This window comes from Diabrotica virgifera, chromosome 4, assembly GCF_917563875.1.
Source record: "Diabrotica virgifera virgifera chromosome 4, PGI_DIABVI_V3a".
NCBI classification, from domain to species: Eukaryota; Metazoa; Arthropoda; class Insecta; order Coleoptera; family Chrysomelidae; genus Diabrotica; species Diabrotica virgifera.
The window spans coordinates 95,871,836-95,885,290 of NC_065446.1; the positions used below are offsets into that span (position 1 = coordinate 95,871,836).

The following is a 13,455-nucleotide window of genomic DNA, read 5'->3' on the forward strand; positions in this document are numbered from 1 at the left end:
TGCTGGGTACTAGAAGGAATATGATCAGAAACGACTTGAATAGGTAAAGAGCCGGAGTGACTACAGTTTTAAAAAAGATTCAAAATCAAAGACTGCGATGGTTTGGTAACGTTAGACGTAAAAATGAAAACTGCGTGGGACGAAGGATAGATCTGTTAGAAGTTGATGGAAGAAGAGAAAAACCGAGCAGAACAATAGTTTGCATCAAATCTTTAGACGTTAATTTGACTGACTTTTCTTCAATGCAAATGAATGAAAATTTGCAGATATATGCATTCGAGGAAACAATATACGAATAGTTAATAAAATTTTTTTTTATGTTTATTAATTATTGTTTAAATAAAATAAACGATTTTAATGGAAATAGCTTAAATTCTCTTGTTTTTTACAATGTAGAAACTTTAAACTTTTACGGATTGTAGCTAATGATATGAAATATACATAATTTCACTTTTTACGTAAATTATTTACGTTATGCTTCATAAATAAACAATAAAGTTTCAAATTTTGAACGCTCATATATTTTTTTATATATAAATCGGCGTTTATTCGTGTCCAATTTCAATACGATACGAAATAAAACTTCTACCAAAACTCAAATTTAAAAAAATTCGTGTTTTTATCGTAGTCTTAGAAAAACCACCGGTAGAGACGTTTTGTGCTACAATTAACATTATAATTCGTTTTGTCGTATTAACTAATTATTTCTTTAGTTCAATAGTTTGGGTCAAATCTTTGGACGTTAATTTGACTGCCTTTTCTTCAATGCAAATGAGCAAAAATGTACAGACATATGCATTCGCGGGAACAATACACGAATAGTCAATAAATTTTTTTTTGTTTATTAATTGTTTAAATAAAAAACGATTTTAACGGAAAATTCTTAAATTCTCTTGTTTTTTACAATGAAGAAACTTGAAACTTTTACAGATTGTAGCTAATTATATGAACTATACATAATTTCACTTTTTACGTTAATTGTTTACGTTATGCTTCATAAATAAACAATAAAGTTTCAAATTTTTTGCCGATTCCGTCTACTTTTCATGTTTGTACATTATATGTTGTATACATATTTTAATAAACATGACGATATATTTTAATGTTTGAAAAGTGTAAGACTAAAAAGTAAAAATAAAAAAATATGAAAAAAATATTTTTAAGAAACGCTTTTCTTTAGTTACGAGTGACTAAAATTAAACATATTATAAAAAAATCAACTAAAAAGCAAAAAATAAAAAAAAATGATTCGTTAAAGAAAACATTCGTTAAAGAAAAGCGTAGTGCGAAAACTGTTTATTCATTTTTAAATTTTTTTTTATTTTTTGCTTTTTAGTTAATTTTTTTATACAGTATGTCCACGATTGGAGTGCCCAAGAGGAAAAATTTTTTATTTTCAATTTTAGCGAAAAATGTCATTCTTGATCAAAAGTTTTGCTTGTCCTAAGACCCCATAAAACGAAATAAAATTCAAGTTTTACAAATCCTTTTTTATTTTTTTAATCAATTTTATGTACCTAAATCCCTATTAATTTTTGCACTAAGTTCTAAATCGTAACAATAATCTAGTGTTGCCAAGCCACAATGTAGCTTAGTATCTGCCACTCCGATAAATAATTTGCGAATTGCCATTTTTTTTTTGACAATGCGTTCAAAAAAGAATTTATCTTGTGATCAATTTTATTGTTAAAATTATCGGATTAATAATTATCTAATTATTAAATAATTGTATGTTTCAAGGAGAACGATAAAGTTTGGTTTCATAATCTAAAGAAGCGAAAGGGTTGTTCTCCCAAGTTATTATTGTTACAATTTCGAACTTAGTGCAAAAATTTATAGGGATTTACATAAAATTGGCTACAAAACTACGCATGATTTGAAAAACTTGAATTTTATTTCGTTTTATGGGGTTTTAGAACAAGCAAAAGTTTTTATCAAGAATGACATTTTTCGCTAAAATTGAAAATAAAAAAGTTTTTCCTCTTGGGCACCCCAACCGTGGGCACACTGTACGTTTAGTTTTTGTCACTCGTAACTAAAGAAAAGCGTTTTTTAAAAATATTTTTTTCATATTTTTTTATTTCCTTCTACCACTGTTTTATTGGTTTAATCAAATATGCAAAGCCATTCGTTTAATAGTACTTTTACAGGATTATTAAACATCAAAAAGACCAAACTCATAAAAATACATATAAACATCAAATGCAGCATGCACATCCTCTTATTAACTAACAACATTATCTTATTGCCTAATCAGAAAAACCGCATTAATTAAACTTTTACTTTTTTTACAGGAGATGGCTGTGAACATCGCCTCGGCGCTGCGATATTGTTCAAATTTCTCCTCCATCATAGTTTGCGGTGAATCGAAATCATTTTTGAAAGAACTGAAGCGCGAGACGATCCTCGATTGTTTTTCACCGGATAATTACTTGGGAAGTTATTAAGAAGTGCGCGGGGTAACGAGTTTCTTAATTAAACAGTGCAAGGGTAGCACGTGTCGTAACTGGTGACAGCGAGCGACGCCGACGGTGATTGTAGTGACGAAAGTGACAGTAGGATTCTATTGAGGTCAAAAAAGGGATTCAATAAACAAGTGAGTTATAAAGTTTATTTAAATAAAAAGATTGTTTTTGCTTTTTTTATTTTAAACAATAAGTATACACCGAATCTACAAGATTGATCAGCATTTTTTCTTTAACATAATTTTCCTAAAATTGTTTGTAATCTAGATGTCATCTGGTTCATCCTAGCATTTTTTTACATGAAACGCTCACTTCTTTGTTGTGACTACACAGCACAGCACTGACACTCAGGGGCGTAACAGAGGCCCCCGCAGCATGAAGCTTGCGGGGGGCCCCAATATGTCAGGAGCCCCATCTTGTCGTCTATGTAAAGATGTGTTATTATTATATTATTTTGCGCATATATACGCAACGTTTTTTAAGCAATGCAGTATTGAAAATAAAGTTGTCAATTAGATAGATACAATGTATCGTATGTATGTATTGTATGTATTAATAAAATTGTAGATATATTCGCCGATAGTACTGCACGAAGAAAGTTGTTCATCTCATAGAATAATACTATGTAATAATGTAGTCGTTTATTAATTTTCTTTCTATTTTATTCTATACCAATAAAGATGAAAAATGTAAGTTGTCATAAACAGTGCATGCATATGCCCAGTAAATGATCGTTTTGGAGTTTTGTAACTATCAACGTCACGACTTATTTGCTTGGCAATTTGGAATTCGATTTTACTTATCCTCCACTTCAAAAATGGAGTTGTACCGGTGGTTGCTTCAACTTGGTGGGTGAAAGTCACCCCTTCTCGGGGGTGAAAAATATACGTTTAAAATAAGTCCGGAAATTGATAAATTGACTAAATATAAGCAACTTTTGTTCTACATAGAGCTTCTTTATCTAAGTCAATACTTTTCAGGTGACTTGCGAGTGAAAATATTTATTCTTCAACAAAAAACCACGTATTCAGGAGGTTTTTCGCAAATATCTCAAAAAATGAGTATTTTATCGAATTAAATATTTTCGAAAATTACCGAAAAAATATTTTTAGCAAAAATGTAGCCTATAAAAAACAAAAAAAAATGGGTTACATTCATGAAGTCTATCGACACAGTAAAAGGAAAGTTGAAGCTCATGAAAAATTGTTCTTCTTCGTTCAATTTTAAATCGAATATTTCAACTTGAAATAAAAACAAAATGAAGGACTTTTCGGGGAAAATTCCTTAAATTTTTTTTTAAGTTTAAAAAAGCGCTTAATTTTTATTTTTTATAACATTTTATAGCAAGCTTCTAGCATCAAAACCAAGTGAGTTACGCTAAAAATAAAGTTGGCCCCTTTTTTTGCTAAAAAAAGTGAAAATCTCCCCTTAAGAAGGATCGGTTCGAAGTTCTTATCTTTGAAAAAAAATTTTTTGAAAAAGTTTTCCTCAAGTATTTAAAATAATATAAATTTAAATATTTGCAGCTCAAATGTTTTTAGTTTCAATCACATCCCGCATTGCTACGAGAATGTTTTCAGCTTTGCGCTGATATTAAAGGTTGTACTGAACGAGGTAAAGTGTGAAGCATGTATCAATCATAAAAAAAGTTCATACCCCCCCCCCCCCCGAAAATCGCTCTTGGATCCGCCCTTGAATATTAGTGATACAAAAAATCTCAAACAGTAAATAAATGTAGGTTTTGCTTTTATAAATATTTTGGATTTATTTTGTTTTTCTGTAAGACAAAAATTGGTTAAAATATGGCTGTTCAAAATTTGCATACACTCGTAATTAGTGACTCATTAGAGCCCATTCAAATAAAAGTCATTCAAAAATAAGCACTTTGAACCTTTGAAACTTACAGGTCATATAAAAAAAAGTTAAGTAATTTGTAAAGCGGTAATGATTAGTTTCATTTGTGGTGCTAAATAGGGGGAGATTTTCACAATTTTTTTTTATCAAAAAAGGCTTTACCTGTATTTTGAGCGTAAAACGCTTAGTTTTGATGATAAAATTTTTATAAAAACTAAAAATACCTAAAACTTTTTGTATACACTTTAAAAAAAGTTTTAATAAGTTTTCCCCGAAAATTGCTTCATTTTTTGGTTATTTCAGGTTGAAATATTCGATTTGGAATTTGACGAATAAAAATAATTTTTCATGAGCTACAAATTTGCATTTACTTGGTCGATAGACTTCAATTTTGTATAAGCTACATTTGTGCTACTTACTTACGAATACTTACTTTTGAGTTATTTGCAAAAAATCGCCTGAAAACGTGTTTTGTTTTTTGAACAATGAACAATGTTGAACATTTTTACTCGTAAAGTATTGACTGGACCACTTCGGTGGTGACATTGAAAATTACACGGTATCGCCGTATTTCACGTTCATTTACTGGGCTATAACACATATAAGTTTTTGTTACACATGTCGCATTTAGTAATTTTTTAAAGGGGCCCCATTTCCAATTCTGCGAGGGGGACCCCGACGGATTTTGTTACGCCACTGCGACACTGATTTTCACTAACTGCTTACGTCCTTGTTGTGGCTACAATGCACAAAACTAACTAAGACTTGCACAACTTCTCACATTACACAAACGCGAACGGTTTAGTCCTCTTGAGCCTTCGCATCCGAGGTTAGTTGAAGTACTTTTTGGTTGGGATGTTTATAGAGTCTCTCTTCATGTCTCCTGGCGGCTTTCTTAATTTCATTTGGAATAAATTCGACTTTAAGGTCTCTACGTCAATCGCCATTTCAAGCATACCAAGGAGCACCTACTGTTTCTTAAACCTTGATTACACGTAACGAGTACTGTATCGAGACAGTGTTCTCGGCCGAGTGCTCGTTTGGTATAAACATACTAACGAGTACTTGGCCGAGCACTCGACCCAGTCATATGGCGAGACAGTCACTCGGATCTTGTTCTATTTACTAGGCCGAGTCATCGACCTTCCACCCTTCAATCGTATACTCGCCAATCCACTCGGTATGTGTAAACAACACTCGTTGTGTAACTGTGCACATTAATGGCATATTACCACTTAATCAGAGGAGACGACTTGAGTTAATCAGTGTGATTTGTGCTTCTCAAAAATAGCTAACAAATGGAACTCGGATAGGACAATACAGTTTAGTTCAGTTGTATAAGTCACACGTGTGGTTATGAAATTTAAAATCTTTGGGGTATAAAAATAAACAAAAACGTGATGCAGCATATGTATTGATTGTAGAAGATGTATCGATTGTAGAAGAAATAAATATTGTTGTTATCTGTTTTAAAACTCAAGAAGTCAAATAAACTAAAAAATTTAAATTCGACATAGACAAGAAATGAAAAAATCAATAAATCGAAAAAATCGGGAGCACCGAGATTTGGTCTTCTTAAAATCCCTTGGTTATAGTCCAGAGACGCTTATCTCCTTATAATATATCCGTCAATTATTGTATAAGCAGTGGTATAAGCTGTTTGATATATTTTTAATGTTAGCTTTACGATCCATAAGTACACTACTCCTTGTTTTTGTGAATCAAAACTGAACTGACTCGCCTCCAAATTGCCAAATACGTATAAACCATCTCTCGTCCTCACCACTGTCTCGGCCTAGTAACAGTTTGCTGTCTCACCTCTGTACTCGTTACGTGTAATCAAGCCATTAGTATTCGTTTCTGGATCGTTTCTAAATTTCTATAATTGCTTTTTTTGGCACAACCCTATATTTGTAGGTCATAGGTCCACACCGGTTTCAAATCTGTTTGTAAATTAGTACTATGTTTTGGATGGAAAGTTGAGGGTACCTTCTTCTTCTTAAGGTGCCGAGACCGCTTGCCGATCGTTGGCTCTCATGTTGCCCAGCATATTAACAATCATTGTTTTATTTTATTTGAGAGTACCTACTTATCAGCCAATAGATACATATTTTTGAACTTTCAATTCTTGAACTGCTCAATTTTATATTTAATGTTTCTTCCATTTGAGTTATAGGTCTGGATCCCGCGTATGAGCGAATAAACTAAAAACGTTTATTAATAGCAAGCTGAAAATTTGTTAATAGCTTAAGGGTGTCTAGTCGGAGAAACTTTGATATATGGGAACACTGGAACAGAGGAAGTTTTAATTGTGGAACAGGTTAAAAATGTGGAACGGTCAGACCACGAAAATGTCACATGTATTTTGTTCGACAGAACTTCCAATTTATTTGTTACCCTTTCATAAAACTCTCATGCAAAAAATCAGACTGCTATTTATCACTTGTCATAATTCCTGTCATTTGACATATTCTACGTGTTCCACTCATTATAATTCCCAATTGGTGATAAATAGCAGCCTGATTTTTGCATGAGAGTTTAATGAAAGGGTAACAAATCAATTGGAAGTTCTGTCGGACAAAATACATGTGACGTTTTCGTGGTCTGACCGTTACAAATTTTTAACCTGTTCCACAATTAAAACTTCCCCTGCTCCAGTGTTCCTATATATCAAAGTTTGTCCGACTAGACACCCTTAAGCTATTAACAAATTTTCAGCTTGCTATTAATCAACTTTTTTTTCATACGCGGGATCCAGACCTATTAGACGTCCAGATTTAAACCCAGGTATTTCTCTGTTTTCCTATTAGGAACAATGCTGTTGTTTAAGATAATTGGGAGATAATTGATTTTCTTGTTAATAAAGTTAATATGAACTGATTTCTGTTCATTTAACTTTATACGTAATTTTTTTGACCAGCGTTCTATGCTATTAAGTGCATTTTGTAGGTTTACCGTAAATTTTTCTATAGTTGTCAGGACTGCTGTATCATCAGCAAATGTGGTTAGCTGAATTTTTTCTGTCTCTTTTTCTTTTTCTGAATGTGGTTTTGGAATTAGTTTGAAACATGTTTTTCAGAACTCTCCAACGCTTTGTAGAACCAGAAAAAAAGTGCACCCACAGTTCTTGTATAATACAAAAAAGGTTGTTGTTTCTATAGAAGAAGACGCTGCGTCAATTATGACTAATTTTAAAGAGTGGCAAGCGCAGGATACCTAAAGCGCCTCGGATATTTTTCAAGTAGGTATTCTATTTTGCACACCCTTTCTTATTCCTTTCATATCGGTCCCGTTATCATAGCCTTGTCCTCTAAGCCCTAAGCCATTCTAACTCAAGACCTAACTTTTCCCAATTTGTCAAAATAAGTTCCGTTAAACCTTCGCTGGTTGAATCACTAGCTTCAAAAAAACCAATAAAAAAATCCTTCGATATTTGTTCTGACAAGAATTAAAAGCGACAACTCTTATCGTCAATGCGAGCTGTTCAATATGACTTACGTCTGGGGTACAATCGGCGATTATCGAAAAATATTTGGCGATTTTTGTTACTTCGACATTGTTTAAGATAATATTACCCATTAAACTTATCAATTCATCTTGCCTACTGTTGCTTAAATAAGTCACAAACCATGTATCAGACTCTCTTTGAACTATCTTGATATGTTCTTCCATTACTGGATCAAACTCAGAGTTCAGAGAGCAATAATTGTACCTACTAACTTAAAAAAGTTTCCATTATTAGGTAGAAACAAATGATCAGTTGTTCCACGAAAAGCTAAACATTGTGAGGCCAAAAGTCTAATTATTTTCAAGACTTCTCTCCAATAATGTTGAATTACATATATATTATTATATTAGATGTTACTGATTATGCCGCCCCCTTGTGATGCCGCCTGATGCGGCTGCCTCACCGTATCATAGCACGGCACGGCCCTGTGGACAAATAACTCTTCAGGTGTCGACTAGAATTGTTAACGTTATGTGTTCAAAAAAGAAGTTTGAGTAAACCTTTGCCCAACTGTGTAAATAATACTGCATAAAAAAAGCCAAAACGTTTTTTGGCAATGGTCAGCTGATCATCCAAAATTCTAAAACTGAGCTACAAAAGGGTATCTACAAACTAAAAAAAGTTGAAAGTTATGTCGTTTCTTAATAAATTTCGGTAATACTAGATCTTGTTAACACTTTCTTCGATTTCAAAACAGCCTGCAGGTGAAATAATTGTGATGCCAGAGTAATAAAATGCCATACTATTGGTGTAACATTGACCTGAAAGTAATCATCAACTTTACATAACATTACTGTTTTTATGTTCACTTCGTCAATAAACTGCTGACATTTAAAATCACAATATGTAGACGATTTATAATAATTATACCCTAGTTCCTAGCTTATACAATTGTTTATAGTTCTGTTCTAAGTACAGTACTGTGACGCTCTATAAGTAAACTTATTTAAACACTATTCGTATAGGTATATGTAGGTATAATGTAGGTATAACATTTTATTACTTAATGTAACTAAAGTCAGCCTTATCAACTATTTAAAAAAATGATATGTACATACAATTTACTTGCAATTTTAATAGTTATGTCACGTAGAAAATCAGTAACATATTTAAGTGTTGTAGTATAAGTTTTGTTAAACAAACAATATAAAATTATAACCAGAGCCCGGATTTCTAAGCATAATCATCATCATCACGTAGCGCTACAATCCTGGATGGGTCCTGGCTGACTGTACAACCTAGGGTCAAATGGAATGTTCATTTTCCGGAGATCTGCTTGGATGTTATCTCTCCATCGCATTCTGGGGCGCCTGAGTGGTCTTTTGCCTGTAGGAATCTCCTCCCATACCAGTTTTACAAGTGTCTCGGTATGAAGTCTGTGCAAGTGGCTCGTCCCTCTTAGTCGCTGTGATGTAATTTCTTGGACAATATCGGTGTCATCGTAGAGTGCTTTTAATTCGATATTAGTTCTGATCATATACTGGTTTGTGTTAGTATCGTCGTGAGCTCCAAAAAAATTTTCTAAGTATTTTTCGTTCAAAACGTTCGAGCTTTTCTTCGTTTGCTTTGGTCATGGTCCACGTTTCGCATCCATATGTTAGTACAGGTCTAACGATGGATTTATAGATTTTGATCCTGGAACTTCTTGTAAGATTTTTTGATTTTATAAGCTTATCCAGTGTGAATAGACAGCGATCTGTCGATTGGATTCTGTCTTTTATTTCTTCAGTAACATCGTTGTCAGCTGTCAGCTGTTCAGCGTTGTCAGCAAATTGAAGTTGTCGATCGTCACATTTTGTCCTATTCTGTCTCTTTTGTCCTATTCTGTGTCGTTATATTTATACACATATATTTCGTCGTCTCTGCATTAATCTTCAGCCCTACTTCACTTGTTGTTCCTTCCACCTTGTTGAAAATGTCTTTTATGGATAGGATGGAGTCTCCAACAAGATCAATGTCATCTGCATATGCTAGTAATAGCTTGGGACCTTGAACCGTTAGCATTTCTGTTTTTATTTCGGCCGCCCTCATGACTTTCTCTAATACAAGGTTAAAAAGTAGTGGAGATAACGCATCACCCTGTTTGAATCCACTGTTGATTTCAAAGCTGCCAGACACTTTATTGTTTACACGTACTTTAGATATTCCACCCTCCATACAGACTTTGGTCATCCGAATGAGTTTCTTTGGAATTGAGAACTGCGCCATGGCATTCCATACTTGGCTTCTTTCTACGCTATTATATGCCTGTCGAAAGTTTATGGAGAGATTGTGTATGGGTCTGTTGTACTCCAATCCCTTTTCTAGAAGCTGTCTCAGCGTGGATAGTTGATCTATTGTTGATCCGTTTGCCCTAAAACCGACTTGAAATTTTCCTAGGACCTTTTCAGCATAAGGGGTTAGTCTACTAAGAATGATGTTTGAGAGGATTTTATATGCCCTATTTAAGAGTGAAATTTCTCTATAATTCGCGCATTTTGTTTTGTCCCCTTTTTTGTGCATGGGCACTAAGCTGTTTTCCTTCCATCTTGCTGGTAGCCTTTCTTCTAACCATATTTGTGTTATTAACTGGTGGATTTGGCGATGTAGTGCGTCTCCACCATATTTCAGAAATTCTGCTGGTATCTCATCCGTACTCGGCGCTTTGTGATTTTTCAGCTTATTTAAGGCCTTTTGGGTTTCTTCAAAAGAGGGATTTTTGACGGGCATGTCCGCTGTGATATAGATCTCTTCTTTGTGCTGTTCTTCCTAAGCATAATGCCTATGGTAAATAATAAAATTAATGTGACACCACTTTTTTATGCTTTTTTGCTTTTTTTATTTGTATACCTTTGTTTGAATGTTTTTACTTACTTATTTGGTGCTTTTTTTTAATACGTATTCTTATCATTTTTGCATTTGAGATCATTTTTATATGATTCTATTGCTTAAAACATAGTCTATAAAGGGCATTAAAAACTATATTGTAGTAATATAATTAATATCGACATTTGGTGTCCACCAGTTAAGGAGGGGAGGGGTATGATTTGAAATCAACATATCAAGCACATTTTTGTGAATTTTTTTCGAAGCCTTGGTAAAATATTTTGTTTTTAAATTAAATAAATATATTACGTACAATTCAAAGAATATTTAAAAAAATATTCAATCCAAAATATTGAAAAATAAGCCATTAGGTGACAAATTCTGACAGCTAAAAAAAATGGATTTTGCGGTGGACATCAGAACTCGTCATACTGACCAGAACTGTCAGTCGAGGGTAACAACGTCGAGTTTTTTATTTTTAATGTTTTTTGAATTTTTGGTATCACTCAGAAATCAAAAATACGAAATTTTTGTAAACAATTTGTGAAAATCGACAGATTTATTATTGTTGGACAAAAAATAAGCACAAAACGAAAAATATCTCGACGATGTTACCTCACGAAATGTGTACAAAAAATCTATGCAAAATTTCAGGTAGATCTGTCTAGTAGTTTTTCAGTTACAATGTCCACCGCATTTGAAGAAGCAGTTTTGAGAATAATGAGTTTAAAGTTTTGACAACTGCATTTTCATCTTCTTATTTTTCTGCCAAATCGTAAAGTGATGCACATCGGAATGCGTTTTTTGAATCGCGGAGTAATCTACAAAAGAGAAGACGCACAGCTGTTTAACGTCTCTCCTTACGCTCAAGCGTGCTGTAGGGATATTCAACACGCTGTATCTTTGGTAATTTTACTCCGATCAATCTGAAATTTTCAGAGAGCATTCTTGAAAGTATGCACTTTTATTTAAAATAATTAAATATTTTAAACCATACCCCCCTTAAATAGTACTAATGACCGACACTACGCCACATATGATAAAAACAGCATCACATCTTGCAGTGTTTTATCTAAACCTAATTCAAAGTTGTACGTGTTTAGCACACGGACTGAATCGTGTTTCTGAGACTATACGGCTGCAATTTCCACTTGTTAATGAGTTGACGATGAAGGAAATCATTTTCGTTAAAGCTCCTTTAACGATGAAACTTTTTTGAGAAATCTTGCAACAGTCTCTTACCACTTGAACCAGTGTTAACTCGGTGGGGCACATGATTAAATGCAGCAATATACTACACCGAATATATCTAAAATTTTAAAAGCTTTTTGCAATGGATTTTACGGTGGATATCAGAACTCATCATTGGCTCATGTGAAATAAAAAATTCAAAAATATTTTATTAGCTCATAAGTTCCTCGAGGTAACACTGTCGAGTTTTTTAGTTTTAACGATTTTTGACTTTTCGGTATCACTCAGGAGTCAAAACAACCAATTTTTTTGCAAAAAAAAAAGGGTAAAAATCAACATATGTATTGTTGTTAGACAAAAAATAAGCATAAAACAAAAAATATCGCGACAGCGTTACCTCACGAAATGTCTAAAGAAAATATTTACACAGTTTTAGGTGGATCTGTCCAGTAGTTTTTGAGTTACAGTGTCCATCACCTTTGAAAAAAGCGGTTTTGAGAGAAACACGTTTAGCGTATTGTCAACTTTTATTTTCAAATTCTTTTTTATCTGTCAAATCGTAAAGTGATGCACACCGGAATATGCTTTTGAATTGCGGAGTAGTTTACAAAAGAGAATAGGGACAACTGTTGTGCGTTGCTCACTACGCTCAGGCGCGCTGGCGCGAACCTGCTGCAAAGCGAGTCGAAGATGCTGTACATTCAAGATGTTCTATTTCCGGTAATTCTGCTCCAATTGATCTGAAATTTTTAGAGAGTATTCTTGAAGTTATGCATATTTTCTTTTAAAATAATAAAATAAATCGAAAATTTCAAAATTTTCAAACCTTACCCTTCCCCTTAATTAAAAAAAAACTTTGTTTAGCAAGTTTTACCCATTTGTTTACCAATCTAATTTTATTTAAACTAAAAAGTTTAAAATATATAAAATAGATATATGAGAAAATTAAGGATATTTTCTCGAGCTTTGAAGAAGCTGCATTAAACATCGATCTAAAATAAATGAAGACAAAACAAAATACATGGTCGTCTCAAAACATGAACGACGGCGAATAAGGCAAAGTATTACTATAAACGATCATAACTTCGAAGTGCTTAAAGAATTTAAATATTTAGGAGCAACAATCACAAATGACAACAAATTAGAGCGAGAAGTTGAAACGCGAATAATGGCAGGAAACAGATCTTTCTTTGCAATGAAACATCTAATGAAGTCAAAACTTCTTTCACGAGGTGCAAAAATCCAGATATATAAGACCATAATACGACCAGCAGTCGCGTATGGAAGCGAAACGTGGACGCTAACAAAAAGAGAAGTAAATAAATTGCTGGTGTGGGAACGTAAAATCCTTCGAATGATATATGGCCCTTGCAGAGACAGCGTGACAAACGAATGGAGGCGCAGATACAATAACGAGCTAGAGTCTCTATTCGGAAAAGAAAATCTAGTCAGATATATAAGGGCTAATAGACTCAGATGGGCAGGGCATGTGATACGCAGTAACGACAATCGCCTTATAAACAATGTGTTCTGGGAAAGGCCAGATGGAAGAAGGTCTGTAGGGCGGCCTAGAAAAAGGTGGAAGGTGCAGTCAAAGAAGATTTAGAGAAAATGGGAGTGCGACAATGGGAA

General features: G+C 33.5%; 1 protein-coding gene across 3 annotated transcripts in view; it reads left to right on the forward strand.

Annotated features, from left to right (window-relative positions):
- The window catches only part of LOC114329807 (transmembrane ascorbate-dependent reductase CYB561), a 561,950-nt gene that overhangs the window by 112,008 nt on the left and 436,487 nt on the right, over positions 1 to 13,455 (forward strand). For all 3 annotated transcript variants that reach the window (XM_028279039.2, XM_028279038.2, XM_028279037.2), the window contains exon 2: positions 2,295 to 2,596. Coding sequence is in view for 2 of the 3 variants with exons in the window: in XM_028279038.2 (XP_028134839.1) it covers position 2,596 (1 nt within the window). In the remaining variant the exon portion in view is untranslated. The remainder of the gene's footprint in view (positions 1 to 2,294; positions 2,597 to 13,455) is intronic.